General features: G+C 38.7%; 1 protein-coding gene across 1 annotated transcript in view; it reads left to right on the top strand.

The window, feature by feature from the left end:
* Positions 1 to 17,356, top strand: part of b4galnt3b (beta-1,4-N-acetyl-galactosaminyl transferase 3b) — a gene marked incomplete at its 3' end in the record, with an annotated part of 60,678 nt that overhangs the window by 33,256 nt on the left and 10,066 nt on the right. The window contains exons 8-15 of the mRNA XM_083894280.1: positions 3,231 to 3,309; positions 4,173 to 4,239; positions 5,246 to 5,380; positions 5,476 to 5,585; positions 7,100 to 7,200; positions 10,585 to 10,646; positions 10,750 to 11,914; positions 14,828 to 15,090. Of these exons, the coding sequence (XP_083750406.1) occupies positions 3,231 to 3,309; positions 4,173 to 4,239; positions 5,246 to 5,380; positions 5,476 to 5,585; positions 7,100 to 7,200; positions 10,585 to 10,646; positions 10,750 to 11,914; positions 14,828 to 15,090 (1,982 nt within the window). The remainder of the gene's footprint in view (positions 1 to 3,230; positions 3,310 to 4,172; positions 4,240 to 5,245; positions 5,381 to 5,475; positions 5,586 to 7,099; positions 7,201 to 10,584; positions 10,647 to 10,749; positions 11,915 to 14,827; positions 15,091 to 17,356) is intronic.

Below are 17,356 nucleotides of genomic sequence, written 5' to 3'. Positions count from 1 at the left end.
TTAGAGCAAGTGATGTTGAATGGTTTGATCTGAAACCATATTGACTGTTACTGAGTAAGTTGTGTTTTTCTATAAAACTGTCCAATCGGTTATTAAAAAGTTTTTCTAATATTTTTGAGAATTGAGGAAGAAGAGAAACAGGCCTGTAATTTGTGAAGTGGTGACGATCCCCAGTTTTGTACAGCGGTGTTACTTTTGCTAGTTTCATTTTATGAGGAAATTGCCCGGTTTGGAATGATAAATTGAAGATATGAGTGAGTGGTTTAGAAATCCCAGCAATAACCCTTTTTACTGTTTTCATGTCTATGTCATGACAGTCAGAGGACATCTTATTTTTACATTTATTAACAGTTTCTATAATTTCTTTTTCTTCTATTGCTCTGAGAAACATAGAAGAAGGATTCCTTTCTATGACCTCCTCATTGGTACTTCCAGTCATTGGTGGATCTGGGATTTTTTCTGCCAATTTCGGTCCAACACTTACAAAGAAATGATTGAACTTATTAACCACCTCCTCAATATTATCAACATTTAAATCATTATCAATAAAATATTCGGGGTAATTAGTCTGTCTAGAGCCATTTCTTATTATACTGTTCAAAATATTCCAAATACCTTTAATATTGTTTTTGTTGTTTTCTAATATTTCATTATAATATTCCTTTTTACGTATTCTCATAATGCTAGTTAATTTATTTTTATATTTTTTATATTTGTTTTCAGCTTCTGCTGTTCGATGTTTTAGAAATTCTCGATATAATGTATTTTTCTTTTTACAAGCGTTTTGAAGTCCCTTTGTGATCCACTGATTATCTTTATGATTTTGTTTTTTTCTATATTGTTTGATTGGACAATTTTTATCATAGAAAACACAAACAATTTTTAAGAATTCATCATATGCTTTGTTGCAGTCATTTTCTTTATATATTCGTTCCCAGTCTTGAGCTAGCAAATCATTTCTTAATTTAACCATAGACTCTTCTGTCCTAACCCTTCTATATTGTAGTTTGATATCCTGTTGGTTATTCATGTGGCTGTTGTTGTAAGTTGTAAAAACAGGCAAATGGTCACTGATATCACAAACTAACAGTCCGCTCACTGTGTCATTATCTATTTGATTAGTGAAGATATTATCAATAAGTGAGGCACTATGGGAAGTAATGCGGCTGGGTCTGGTGATTTTAGGATATAGACTTAAGCTGTATAAAGTGTTGATAAATTCTTCTGTCATTTTGTGTTTATTTTGGTTTAGTAAGTCAATGTTAAAGTCACCACAGATAAACATGACTTTCTGACTTATTCTTGAGAAATTTTCCTCCATCCAGTCCCTGAACAAGTCTATGTTTGAACCTGGTGTTCTGTATATACAACTCACAATAATATTTTTCTTTCTCTCCATTACAATTTCTATAGTAACACATTCAAGAAGATTATCTACTACTACTGACAACTTTTCATCAACCTTGAAATTGAATTTCCTGTCCACAAACAAAGCAACACCACCACCATTCTTGTTTTTTCTGTTTACATAGACCAATTCATATCCATCCAGTTCAAAGTCAATAGCCCGTTCACTGTTCATCCAAGTTTCTGATACAGCAATGATGCTAAAAGGCTGTGTGATCTGGCTTAGGAAATATTTTATGTTCTCAAAATTGGCATACAAGCTCCTGCTGTTAAAGTGGATTATTGATATTTTGTTTCCAGATTTTATAGTGTTGTTGAACTGTTCTTCAGTGTAATAGTAGCAGTTGTTCTTGATGTTAGGGAAAAAGTTGTTTTCTGGATCAATATCATTTTCTATGTCCTGTGGATGATGCTCAGTATATTGAAAAGGGTTTAGCTCTAGATCCTCATATTCAGTAATATTTTGTGTAACATTATTATTTCCAGAATGTGTTTGGGTTGTGTTTGTTATCATTAAAAGTATGTGGGGTTACCCATACCTGCTAGGCTTGTTGCTCTTGATATATAATACTGTCCAGGGTGTACTCCGCCTATTGCCCAATGTCTGCTGAGATAGGCACAGCAACCCTCTGGTGGAGGAAAAAGCGGTAGATAATGGATGGATGGATAATATATAATGACAAATTAGAAAATGATCAAATAATAGGTGCAGTAAAATGTAATGTAAATCCTTAAACGTCATTAGTGCGCATACAGTGGAACTGGAGCGGTCTGTTTATTAAAGGAAAAGAGCAGCGCTAAAAATAACCAGTGTACCTGTGTACTGCGTATGTGTGCATCTGTTTTTAAAGTTTAACGTTACTTTAGAGACTAATTTTAACGATCAGGAATCGCGTAAACATGACGTTACGCGCATCTTTTCCCGGTCAGTCGCCATGGAAACGCGCCATTGGTTAACATTAAAGAGGTATAGTGCTCAGCACAATATATTATAACTCATTTTTATTTTTATTACATATCATGTAATATTCATGAAACATTTAGGTAACCAGTCGGGCTGGAAGGATTAATTAATCGGTTTTAGAGGGTGTTTTTTTTTCTCTCTTTTTTTTTAAATATATATATATATATAATAACTGTATATATATATATATATATATATATTTGACTAATCGAGAAAATAATCAACAGATTAATCGGTTCTAAAACTAAACAGTATATTTCATTAAACACTGAAAATACATCTCGCCGCCGCGTCATGGTAGGTGACCGTATATTTTCCTTTTTTTTGTCCTTTGCCAATCACACCCCTGATATCAGCATGAGATCAACACCATTCACTGCATATGAATGTTCCAATGAATGTAAGCTCAATTGAATGCGTCAGTGTTTGCTCAGTAAGAATGGATTTTAAAGTGTTTGAATAACAAAACCAAGATAAAACCAAATAAAAACACACACATACTGTGTGAACAGCATAGAAAAGCATCACCAAAAGCTTTGAAAAACTACCAGTGCAGCAACATTTTAAGCAAGTAGATAAATAAAAAAATAATTTAAAAAAACACCCCTAGCCCTTGAACATTTGTGTAGTTCTGGGAATTAACCTAACTGTGGAATTAACCGAACTGTGGAATTAACCTGAAAAGACAGATAGTTATCTGACAGTGGGAGCTGCTGCATACTCAGCACAGATCAGCAAAGCCAGTCTGTTCTACATGTGTGTGTCTCATTTTGAAAATAACTGTTCAGGTTGTGTCTTATATTTCCATGATGTAGTTCTAAAAATAGTTTTACTGTTTGTTTTTTTAACTGTCTGACAGGCTTTCTGCTCAGAGGAAGTACTTTTTTGAAGTCATCCACAAGCAGGATCACAAAGGGACAGACCACGTGGAGGTGGCAGTAAGTACTTTGATTCAGTACAGACGTGCTTCCTTCTTACTTCACTGGTTCCATCTCTCTGGTCTTATGTTTTCATCAGCGTGGGTTTATCTGTAAGTTTGTTCTTCTGTTAGCAACTTCCTGTTTACAGTTGTTGACACTTTTTTTGTGATGGGTCGATGATCACCCAAGTATGATGTCATCACAACTTAAGATATTATAACATTTTCAAGAAGTCCTTATCACTTACAGTACAATGGGCAAAACTGGAGAAAAAAAAGAAACCATATCTCTATCAAAACTGAATGGATTTGAATTTGGTGTGTTTTTGCAGGATCAGACACTCACTTAAGCAGATTAAGTTTCACCCAGATTTGATCCAGATTACAGATTTGGTAACAGTTTTAATGAAACACGGTTCAGTACCATTCAACAAGTCCAGATGTGTATACAGTATCAGAGACATTCAGGATGAATTGTGTCATGTTTATGCAAGATGGTAATAACTATAACCAGGTAAAGTTCTGAAAGTCTTCTGGCTGTGGAACGCAGGTGACTGAGGGCCTGATTTACTAAGATTCCAAATAGAGAGTGCTAAATTGCATGCACGATCTTAAAGACTGCCCCTGCTGCTGGTTTGCGTTTTGTTGGTGACCTACTTACATTGCTGCTGCAATTGGCTACAGGCGCAGAAGTGGTTAAGACCGCCCTATTTAAATGAGGATTTCACATCAGTTTGCAACGTATGTTTTTGCATGCACAAAGCTTTAGTAAATCAGGGCCTAAGTGTTTAAGCCTTGGTGGAGGTTCTGCGCTCTCTGAGTGATCTTTTCCGTGCTAGCTTTTACATCATGCAGATCTTTGTGTTTTGTGTCTTCACACAGTGGCAGTTTCTGGACCACGGCTTCGAGTTCATGGTTATTGAATCCAAGCACATCTCCCTCTATGTCAGTAAGTAAAATATAGCAAACAAACCTTGGGCTAACACAGAAACTGCCTAGCAACATGTCTGATTTAAAAATTAAACAACTACCAACTACAAATGGAACACAGAGAGTTGAATTCTTATTGCATGCAAACGTTTTGACCCAAAACTTGACCCAGAATGGTCTACAGAGGCACAGTTCCTCCCTCTGGAAATAACAGACGTTGATACACAGAAAAAGAAGAAGAAAACAACAGCGAGATTAAAGAATTTAATGTTTTGAATTTAATGGATGGTAGAGAGATGCACTTTGGTGCTCTACATCACTGTTTACCAAACTATACAATGACCCACTTTTCAAAGATGGCACACCACATTTGTACATAATGTAGCCTCTAATTTACAGTCATAACACATGATATCAACTTCCTCATACTAACCTCCTAATATTATATGCATATTATTTGAAACATATACAAGGTTGGGAAAACTCTGTAAATCTGTTTGGGGACAAATTTGTCAGTTCCAACCAAGTATTAAGGAACCACTGCTCTACATGGCACCAATGAGCTACCAGTTTAAGTTGTGTTGTGACAAAATAGTTGAACCAGAAAACAGAAGAATACTAACAAGTTGAATGGGGTCATATATCACCACATAGCAGAGTTGGACAATACATCGGTTCTCTGCTAGTGCTTCTATACTTCTGAAGTTAACTCTGCCCAATGCCTGATTTGTCTGATCTGTCGAACTGGGTCTTGAACCCAGGTATTTTTGCTGCAAAGGAACAGTTCTAGCCACTACGCCACTGTGTGACCCTCAATATCATTCAATAAATCAATTCCCCTCTAGAGCTTGTACGTTAGAAGAAGGATTGAAACAAAGTCGGTGAGATTTCACAGTAAATCTGGATCACACAGTGTCTTAACCATAAACTGTTGCCTTGCATATTCTGCTCCGAAGCTCAGACCGCACATCAAGTCGGAAGATAAGTTTCACAGTAAACTCCGAGAACTTCTCTTCACCCCACAGATGAGTCAACATTTTTGATGAGCGATGTTACCCACATACCACAGACGGCTGCGAGCCACCAGACCACGCCCACAAAACAGCACATCGCTGCGGTCGACATGCTGAGGAAAGACCCACGTGACACTCTCTACCAAGGTCAGAGACGTTCAACAACATGTGTTGTGCAAAGTAAGTTCCTTTAACCACAGTGTGAAGTAATCTCATCTACGATCTGTACATTGTGCTTGCAGTGCCTTTGATAAGCAGCAAGTTCCTACAAGGAGTTCTGCCTGACTGTGTGTACAACCCCAGCTACACGATCAAAGACTTCCCTCTGCTCCGCTACCAAGGACTGCAGTTTGTATGTATTTGTTTGCTGGATTTCTCTTGCCTCATGTTCAGCTCACATGACACTTTTTACTTGTTTTATTCCCATCCATCCATCCCTTATCTACCACTTTATCCTTGGTTTAGTCTCGGCTATCTCAGCTGACATTGAGGGATAGGCGGGGTACACCCTGGACAGTTCGCCAGTGTTTTATTCCCATATTTGGAAGTTTATTTTTCTTAGGTTAAACATCCAAAGAGAACTTCAAACCATTGTCCATGTGGCCCCTCTTGTGATCTTTATATTTGCACCTGACGGTCTTAAAGGTTCAGTGTGGAAAAAATTACTGACATCTAATGGTGAGACCACAGATTATAACAAACAGAAACTCTCACCCCGCTCTTTCACAGGGGTGTCAGGGTACTTCATGTATCAAAAAGGATGTTCTTTGTTTGTGTTGTAAGCTGCTTCAGAGCATGAAATGCATACTTTGGCTGTTGTCCATTCGGGCTGCCGTAGAAACTTGCTGGCCTCCTTAAAGCTGCAGGGTGTCATTTTTCAGTTTTCATTGTCCTTAATATTTTAGTTTTTATCTCTTTTTTGTTGAAATTAATAATAACTATAATAACACAGTTTATTTGAAGGCGGCTTTCACGGAAACAGAGGGTTTTTTTTGCAGTAAAATTCACTCCTGAAACTTTTCAGTCATACTCCAACCTGTTTGCATTTGCACTCACTTTACTCACGCAATGTTGTGTGTGTGTTGTGTTGCCTCTGTCTTTCTCGACATAAAGCAAATCGCTTCCTTCATGCAGTTGCTCAGTGCAGGTTTAAGGTTTAAATTGATTCCAAGGCAACAGAAACAAAAGGATTTTTTACAAGCATATTAATGGGTAGGGTATTACATTTCTGCTGATGAATAAATGTTACACAGTGGACCTTTTAACTCAGGTGGAAACAGTCTAAGTGTAGTTTCAGTCTTTATTCTGTTTTTCCAGTACATTTATGGTCTAGAGGAAATAAAAAATGTGCATTCTTTTTGTAGTTGGTTTCTCAACAAAAATATAAACGCACAAAGACAAAGTTGTAGTTATTGTTAAGTGACAAACAAGAGTAACTATCCAAAAATAACAGTACATTGCATTGCTGTCTCTCTGAGGACTGTAAATAATGACAACAGACTGGGGACCATTTGAAATGGAATAAAGTAATTATTCACCCATTTAATAAAAAAATAATTTATTTAAAAAAAGTCATTATGCACCCAAGAAATGCTGGTTTCTTTCACATTCTACAACCTCTCTTATGCGTCTCATAAGTCTCCATATGTGTCACTTTCCAGTGACTCTGGCGGTTGCCAGGCAACCTCATGCTCATGTCACTACTCGGCTAAAAAGCACTGTGCAAACCAGCTCCACCATAAAACCACAACCTGTTTTTTTATTTCTGCAGCTTAAACAAAGTCACTATAATATCGCTTAATCAAATATATTGTCATGAGAATGTAAGCTCTTTTAACAACATGTCATTTCATTTCATCTCACCAGGTACACATGTCCTACATCTACCCCAACGACTACACCAGACTCACACACATGGAGTCAGAGAACAGCTGCTTCTACCCGGAGAGCCCCTTCTACTTTAAGATGTGAGATAAACATGGCAAACCTGCTATAGATCCATATGTAGTAAGGCACACTTTGTACATTTAGTCCAGCGAAGAAGGACACAAAAGTTCTGGGTGCCACTGAGCATCTAGTCTGGTCAGGCGGTGAGGAGGGGGCCGGTCAATTTAATAAAAAAAAAAAAGGCCAACATTTTGAATGAATCTTAGTTTTTTAAAAATATGCATAAATAACTCCTCCACGTGGTGGTCTGCATGAAACTGATTTGAAGGCTGCATTTGGCACACAGGCCGCGAATTTGAGAACGCTGACCTAAAGGGTAACTGAACATTCTCTTCTAAGACTAATAACTCAGCCAGAAAACAGAATTTGAAATGGGCTGAGAGCTGAGTGAGGGACAGGAGGAGGGAGGGAGAGTGGGGTGCAGTGCAGGGGGTGTGGTCTCAAGCCCAATTTATACTCCTGCGTAAAGTGCTCTGCGTAGGTTACGCAGAGTCCTCTGCGTCGACGGAGAGGCTGTCAGAGAGTCTCTGCGTCGGCTCCGACTGCACGTAATATTTTTTAAGTGTCCGTCACTCCGTCAAGGGACAACGGAGACGGCAAGAGCTGCAATTGGTCCTCAGGACAGGCTGAGCAGGCTGCTCTGTGCCGGCTCACAGTGCGCATCGAGCGTCCACAGAGACGGAGCTGATCCCCGTCGACGACGTCGCTGCCAAATTATAAATACGTCATATCTTAATACACACAGCACATGTTTAGACTCTTAAGACTTCTCTCTCGGACGCCATTGCTCACTGTAGCCAGAAGCATAACAACTTTGCGCAGCGACCCCTACTGATCGGGTGGGAAATTGTAGTGCGTATCCGTCGGATCCGTCGACGGATAACGAATTACGCAGTCGGAGAAGTATAATGTGGCCTTAAGTAGACTTGTAGACTAAGAAAGCTAAAGAATGTGAGTGCAGTAGCTGGTGTTTTACCATAGAGGCAGTAAATACACCAGCTTTTATCACATGTATAATTTCAATACTTTACACTAAACTGTGAAGATGTTGCACCTGGATCAACAAATAACATTAGTAGATACACACATACACTGGTTTACACCAGAATAAAGTGGTTTAGTATGGGCTGGGCGATATAGGCAAACATCTTATCACAATAAACGTTTACATCATTTGATACCAATAATATGGTGATATAAATCAAATCAATATTTCTGTAAAGCTGAGTGATGTTACTTATAAATAATGTCTAGATATGTTTTAGCTATATCTAGATATATGGGATAAAAAGCTGCAGACAGGTTGTTTCTCTGGACTCATTAGAAGTTTTCTTTGTTGCATATTGTGATGTGACAATACACTGTAAAATGAAATATCTACTGTTTATGATCTGTATTACATGATCTTAAAATACACTTGAACAATATTTACGAGTGTTAGAAACAATGAAATTGACTGTTAATATGATTAAATTCGGCTATAACACAAATAATAAGGCTTAAAGGTGCCATATGTAAGAATGTGGCCAAAAACGGTTACTACATCCAAATTCAAAATACCGAGGTCTTTTAGGTTTCGTTTTTCTGACGTAACTGGCAACCCGTGGTTGCTCGGCAGCTGAGACTCTACTGACTGCAATGATTGGTACACGGCGGTAGGTGGCGCCACATGCCAAAACATGATTTCAAAGCATAAACATGATTTACAGTCTGCTGTACTGTTGTTGTTGGTGAGTTCAGTTTGTTATATGAACATTATTCCTGAGTCTCTGTGACATTAGGAGGATTTTATGGCCAGTTGCTTTAGCTTTATTAAATAATGCACCTTTAAAATAAAAGAAATGTAATTATTATATGACTTTTTTTAATACAATTTTGTTTGTCGTGTATGTGTTAATCCCCATTTCGTATTTCATTTATCACTAATTTATTCAGTATAATAAATATGATGGTTATCAATGCAACCGCCTTTAAAACCAGGAAATGTCATCACAGATACCATATCAGGATATGACGATATCCAAAATCTAAGACCAACTCTCATGTCTCATGTCACAATACAGATATAATATCAATATATTGCCCAGCCCGAAGTTTAGTTACACACTAATAATAATAAAGTTCCATCTACACACTATATTTGTGAAGGATGCCTTGTTTGTAGAAACTGGTTCTGTGTGGTGACAGGTGTTACATGATAGGACTCTTCCTCTGGGCTTACTATGCCACGTTTGAAATCTACTTCTTTACCGTGCTGTAGTCAGTTTTGTTGTCAGTTCACTCAGGCCGGAACAGAAATATCTTGATTTATAAAATGTTTCCCTTTATTAATCTATTATAGCTGTAGTTCCACTGAGTGGAACATTTCAGTTTGTGCATATTTGTTTGCGTTTCCATTAGGAATAGTACCAAAGTAACCAGCCCCAACCGTTCCATTCTTTGGCACGCTTCCCTTGACTTACCAGGGTAAAATAGTACGGTATGGTCAGGGTGGAGCTAGACCGGCTCCACTCACGACAGTCGGCTGATTGTCACTCTGTAAATATCCAATGGTAGTCGAGGTAAATGCCTGCAGTCTATTCTCATACAAAGCTTGACGTCTTGTTGAGACAAATATCCACAAACCGTGCAGGAGCAAAAGAACTGCTCGATGTCCTCCATTGTTGTCTCTTGCCGTTTTTGATTTTGATGTTCGTTGTCAGCCCATCTACCAAGTAAAGGAAGGTACTGTCCACAGTTAAAGTGCAAGCCTGACCCAAGGCTGTACCATTACAAAAATAATCATTTCAAAACAATTGTCCTATTTATTTGTAAGATTTTTTGGATGTGTAGGTACATTTCAGGGTGTATCCGTAAAGCAAGTTTTTGTTAATCTGTTTAAAATCTGTCTGTCATCTTGTTGTGAGCAGAAATAATTGGATTTATTTTATACTGTGTATACTGTTCTTTCATTCTTCTGTCACCAGAGTCACAGTTTCACTTCTCTCCCATTTTTACTTAGTTTCCTTGAATGACCACACATTTCCTGTCAAGTTTGTTTTTTATGAGTAAATGAGTGATGCATGATGACACTTTTTCGTGTCCAATACCAATATCACAAACTTCTACTGATACAGTAATTTTCGACATTTTCAACTGTTTCTAAGCCATAGAATAGCTTAAACACCCTTTAAGCTATTTCAAAGACATAGTCTCAAACTGTGTCACAAATATTCTTCTCCTATAAAAGATTCTTATGGATTTTACATTTTTATCTGTTCAATATCTGATCCAGTGATTTTGGCCAGTATCAGACTGATCCTCAGTTAATTCCTATTATAAATCCCAAACTTTGCCTAGAAATGAGCAGTAAACTCTGTTATTTCAACACGATGTAGACTAACTCTTTCTCAATTTAACTACAGGTACGGTTTCTCTGGATACATGAGACTTGATCGTCCTGATATGAATGGAAACGGAAACTCTGGTAGAGTTGTTTTTTTCACACTTTTTCTGAAGAAATAATTATTTTGTATTCATTTTTGTCAACCTGTTTCACAATAAATGTTATTTTCCCTGGTGTTTGTTAGATTTTGAGTTCCAGCAGAAGTTAGTCATGCATGAGGAGGATGATTTTGACAACAATGAGAGGGAAGGGAAATCCAGGCGTGACCACATCGACAATGCACTTTTTCCAGACTATGGAGATGATGTTGATGATTACAATCAGAAACGCAGACGCAAACTCTTCTCTGTACCCGTGCAAGAAGCTAACACTGTGCCAAACACTTCTAACACAAGACTGCACATGGGTAAAGTGCAGAGGAGACAAAGGAAATATAATGTGCCACAGGCTCAGACTGAGAAACCAGAGATGCCTCGACCAACACAAGCCTCGAAAAACCACCTGCAACAAAAGAAGGGTCTGGATAAGAAAGTACAACATGTGAAACCTGAAGGACAGCGACTGCCTGAGAGACAAAAGAGAAAATCGGCAACAAAAAAAAGACTGCGTAAGAAAAGTGATCCAATACCAGTGGGCAGAGAGCAGCTTAAAGCACAGGAGCGACCTGTAGTTCCAACAGTGCCCCTCATCACTAAAAAACATCCCATTCAGAGGTCTCGTTCACTGAATCAAACCAGAATCCAGAGACGCAAAGCCTCAAAGAAACCCACTGTGGCCAAGCAGCAGAGGATTGTAACCAGAGAAGTGGAGCATCACCCAGACACGAAGAAGCATGTCACCACTCCGAAAAGAGACATCATCCAACCTTTAGTGCTCTTAGATCAGAGAGACACCTTTATCGGAAAACACCTCAGGGAAAAGGAGATAGAGATGAACATGCCTCTAAAGCAGGATGGAGATAATGACATCAACAGACCTCAAATGATCAACAGAAACAAGACTGACAGTAAGTGGTCACACACGGGGGGACAGGAGGACACGCTGGAAGACAAAGGAGACATCCTGGCGGAGAAGCCGGTGTACAACAGAGAGAGAGACTGGGACTCTCTGTGGCAACCACAAGACGACTCTGAGGGCACCGACAATGAGGATTATACTCCTGCCCCAGTGTTTGATGCTGAGGTGAACTGGAGCCAAACCTTCCAGTTCAGTCACCTGGACATTCAGGCTCAGCGCTCGGACTGGATCGATCTGAACTGCAACATCTCTGGTAACCTGCTGCTCCACTCCAGTGATATTCTGCCGGTGGTCAAGACCTTCATGGAGCAACTCAACAAAAAGCATAATGGGTAAGTGTGTTGGTACTAACTAACCCATGTCTTCTTATTTTGATTGGCTTCCATTAATCACAATCAGAATACTTTATTAATCCCCAGGGGGAAATTGTTTGAGGAATAGTACACAAAATTTGGAATAGTACCCATATAAAAGGTGCCGTCGTGTGTTGTAGGCACACTGCTACGATGTCATGCTGTTACTACTACCAATGACAAGTTTCCCTGAAACATAAATGATCACAAATCAACATCAAATTAAAAGAGAAAGAAACTAAAAGAAAAGCAGTTAACCTTACTGGAGAACTTTCTAGCAGTTATTGAGCGTGTGCAGTGCTAATCCTTTATTTGTTTGTCTTCATCTGTAACTGATCACCAGAACCCGTATGCTTTGTCGGATAACTTGGATTTAAGAATCAACCTATAAAGTAGTCTGTAGAATAAAACCTCAAGTTGTCCTCCGTACTTGCTCTGATCATCCTTCCCAGAGGTTTGTTTATTGAGTTGTAAGAAGCAACCTGTAAAAATCTGGACAGTTGTAAACCGGTTGCTTCTTACGTTCGTGAAAGGAGACAATACAATGTGAAACAAAAGCTTGTAAATGTATGTAACATAAAAACATACCGTTTACATACAGTGCACTATATGAACATCTGTGCGGCATATGATTTGTACATATGTGCAGCAGTTACAGTGCAGGAGGAATTATGATGAGAGCTGCTGCAGATGGTGTGTGCATTTACAGTAGATTCATGTCCAAGAGTGGGATGAAAGTCAGTGTGTGTGTGTGTGTGTGTGTGTGTGTGTGTGTGTGTGTGTGTGTGTGTGTGTGTGTGTGTGTGTGTGTGTGTGTGTGTGTGTGTGTGTGTGTGTGTGTGTGTGTGTGTGTGTGTGTGCGCGCGCGTCTAATCTTATTGAACTCACAGAAGAGGGGAAGAAAATGTGCTTGTGGTGTGACTTTTTGATCTGGATGGACCACAGCTTTCTGTCTGGGGTTTGGAGGAATCAGCTGCTGTGGCAGCACTTGGTGGCATCAATAGTAATTGTAGAAAGCCTCTCAGATGGGTATAAACGATTTACTGCAGTCCTGGAAGCTAAAAATATTAAATAATACACAATGAAGCGTTTAAAAATAGGAATGACTCTGTACCACGGATCTGATACAGATCTGATATCACAAACTTGAGTATCTATTGATACCTGATATCAGTATGACACAGTCATTTTAGACCTTTGATACTATTGAGCTGTTAACACTTGTGACATTTCAAGCTATTTCACAGACTTACAGTAATTGTCCAACTGTGTAACAAATATTCTTCTCTATGGGAGAAGAAATAAGCAGCCCACAATATGACTCTGCTAAAATGCTTTGGCTGATTTCTATTTACACTCTATGCAAGCAATAAAGAGGATTTTTGGGTCGTATGGGATTTTACATTTATATCTGTCCGTAATACAATCCACTGATTTTCGGTATTGTAGTGGCTCATCCATATTTAAAATATTAATCAACAAAACCATAAATAATATCAAAAAGTGATATTTCCACCTTCACAGATGCAGCATTACATGGATTACTGTTTTTTTTTGTTTTTTTTTATATATATATATGTATATATGTGTATTATATTTTTATATATATATATATGTGTGTATCTGATTTTTTTTTGCTGCATACAACAAAGACGTAAATTAAAACTGAATCATTTTGGTTTGTGAACAAAACAAGACCATGATCATTTAGAGGTTTGGGAAACATTAATCAACAATTTCTAAATTCTAAACATTCTAAGCAACGACTCATAACGTAATCAAGAAATAATCAACTGATTAATTTATCATGAAAATAATCCTAAATTACAGTCATACAAACAACTACTTACAAATTGCAAATTGCAAATTATAATTATGACACATACATCAGTGCAGAGGGAGGAAACAAAGTAGAGTGGTGAATGAAAGAGCGTTTACATCCTTCCTGGAATGTAAACATTCCTGATGTGGTTGACAAGTGAAGCGTGATCTGTTTGTTACACTCTGTGCTCTTAGCATTAAATGACACTCTGGACCTTTAATATACATGGGTGGGCTGAAAGGTTCATAGATGTTGTGGAAATTCTCTGCTGCTGGTGAAGAATGAAATAGAGAAGTTCTTCTGGCCGACAAGGTTTTATTTTCTTTGCAAGGAAAAGGTCAATCTTCACAGGAGTGATCCTAGCTGGAGAAAAACCCAGAGCATCATGAGCCCTCCACATTTATACATGAGCAACTCCCCTTTTGTATTCCTCCAATAGACACACGAGTCTGGTTTTCCCAGCCATGTTTTCACACCTCTTTGTCTACTGTAGGCATCAGGGAGCCGACTCCCTGCAGATGTTGTAGGAAGGTGTCCGTTCATCATACTTACACAATATACAATACACAATACACAAAAGTACCTGGTATTATGTGTTGGGCAGGTATAGGGTGATGGGCAGCTCTGAGACAGAGAAATTGAATTTACCATGACAAGACATTCTTTTATTTTCTATTATACTGTTCTAGAACTACTCGACTCAACTCTATTGACTATTCATTATTTTTGCTTGGCATGCATTAAATTCACCCTTTTTCGTTATACAACCTGCATCGTTTCCTTCCACCTAATCCCACATTTGACAGCTAATGGAGGACTTTTCATAGTAGACATTTTGTGAACATGGCTAATTGTATTCATGGATAATTCTCTCTGAAGAGGCAAGGTGTTTAAAATAAGTAGAAATGTTAAATTTCTGTATACCACCCTAGTTTGTCACAGTCTGAAAGTGGCTAGATTTACCAGCTAGTTTTAAGAATTCTAGTAAGTAAAATCTGCTTGCCGATTGGCAAATTTTTTTCTCCTAAAACTAACACTTTCTGTGTTATGAATGTTCTCTGCACCTGCAGACGCTTCACTTTGGAGCGTGTGATCAATGCAGTGAAACGTGTGGATAAAGCCCTGGGAAATCGTTACCTTCTGGAGCTGCTTCTGAAAGATGGGGCGAGCGGCCAGCTGCTGCGTCTGTCGAAGTACATCTATGTTCTGATCCCCCTGAGGGGGCCACGCAGCAGGAACCATGGCATCCAAAAGCAGCAGCTTGACACTATGCTGACTAATCCCATAGGCTTCCGCTGGAACCCTGACGCCACTGTCCACTTCATAGTACCAGGTACTGTACATTGATTTACTCCAGTGCATGTATACTGAGCATTGTATTAACAATAAACCATAAATACAATACACAGAAACAGAAACAGAAAAGCCAACTGAGGTCATAGGATGATCCACTGATCGGACAAGAAGAAAAAATATAGTACTGGGACTGTGTCCAAATTAGGAAGCCTCTGATTTATTGGCTAATAAAAACAATGCTGAAAAAGTGAGAAGCCACGGGACTCAACTGTCTTTATAAGACAGTAGTGCAGTGTTTTGTGATGGCCTTTTTGCTTGTTGCCGGAAAGATCTTGAACAGATGAGCATCATCTCTGTTTAACCCATCATCCCAAGATTGAGACATGACACTGAAGACAGTGGTGAGGTGTGCAGTTGTTTTAACAGATGGTTTCAAGGTGAAGGTGGGATTACATCAAGGCACTGAGCCCCCTCTTGTTTGCAATGGTGACGGACAGGTTGACAGATGAGATCAGACGGCAGTCTCCATGGACTACATTGTTTGAAGATGATATTGTAAGTAGGGAACAGGTGGAAGACGGTCTTGAAGAACAGGCTTCTTCCAAAGCAAAACAACCTTCACCTCAAATGCACCTTAAAGCCCTGTAACCACACCCTGTTCTACTGGAACTGTGATGTATATTATGTCCCTGTTAAATTATAATCCCTTAAAGGCCTTGCCCTGACCCACCTCTGCTAAGCTGTTACACCCTGATACACCCACATGCTCGATCATGTCAGCTGATCAGCTGCTCCTGAGTGTGCCAAAAACTAAACACACTCAGAGGGGACTGTGTGTTCGCTGCGCTGGCTCCCCTTGTTATGGAATTATCTACCTCTGCAATCTCTTCACACTGGCCTTTGGTAGTATTTAAGTTGTTCACTTTATTAGGGCCTGAGTATGAAAGAAGTGCAAGGAACCTATTGTTTCTGTTCAGTTGGTCATTTTTGCCCTCATTTTGAGGGGGTTAACATGCATAAAAACTTGAAATTTGGTATGGAGGTCGGGTAGGCAAAAAATGCGATAGTGGCACCCGTGACGAGCCCCAGGGCTCTATAGCGCCCCCAGAAGTTGGGCTATAGTCAGACAAAAGTTGTCCGATCTGAACAAAATTTGGTGTGTGTGTTAGGCTTAGTCCAAATTTTCTTGCGGAATTTTTGACGCAAGATAAAGTGGTCAAATTTGCAAAAAATGCAAAAATATTCTTCTAAGTCGCACATAGTTGTTCCAATTTGAACCAAACTTAGTAGTTGTTGCTCTCATGATTCCAAACACATTTCTAATGTACTTCCATTAGCTCCACACCCAGAAGTCGGCCATTTTGTAAAAACGAAAATGACTAGTCTTTACATTTGAAGGAACTATGGTCAGACAAAAGAAGTCCGATCGGGACAAAATTTGGTGAGTGTGCTAGGCTAAGTCAAAATTTTCTTGAAAATAAACAAAGCTAAACCGCTATAGACCAGCAGAATAACTATACCTTCTAGACAAGAACACAACATGACAAACATAATAAAACATGTTGTTCTATGTCTTTTTTAATTTGTTTTATTTTATTTTAATTAATTTTATTTTATTAGATGTATTTAATTGCCCTGTGTGAGCTTTAATACCTTATTTATGTACGCAAGAATTTATGTATGAACAAAACATAACTGTCTGTAAAGATTGCATTGCTTTTGGAAAATGTCTTCATTCACTTTAAAAAAAGAAAAAGAAAATTTAAAACCATATGTGGCACAGCACTCCCCCCTCCAGTGGAGGATAAAGCGGTAGAAAATGGATGGATGGATGTGTGATCAATCAATCAATCAATCAACCTTTATTTATATAGCCCACAGTTTACAAAACATAGTTTGTCTCACGGGACTTCACAGGGTTGGTAACATCCTCTGTCCTTAGACCTTCGACCAGGGTAAGGAAAAACTACCAGGGAAAAAAAACCCTTGTAAAAGGGAAAAAGGGTAGAAACCTTAGGGAGAACCACAGGTGAGGGATCCACTCCCTGGACGGACAGACGTGCAGTAGATGTTACCCAAAACATACAATACACAATGACAAGAATAAAAAGTGAAAAAAAAAAAAAAAAAAAAAAAAGTCTTTAAATGCCAGGATCATCTGGATCACTGGGTTTATCACAGCCTGTAGTGAAGACTGTTGTGGTCAGAGACTTGAGGATGACGGAGTCCTCTTTCCTGTCCTGACCTCATGTCGTTCACTGGTGTCAGCAGAACTGTAAGAGATTAAAATCAGTTAGAGATGT

The sequence above is a fragment of the Microchirus variegatus genome (assembly GCF_963457635.1).
Source record: "Microchirus variegatus genome assembly, chromosome: 8".
Classification (NCBI taxonomy): Eukaryota; Metazoa; Chordata; class Actinopteri; order Pleuronectiformes; family Soleidae; genus Microchirus; species Microchirus variegatus.
Note: the sequence above shows the minus strand (reverse complement) of the source record. Positions and strands in the feature narration are given on the sequence as shown.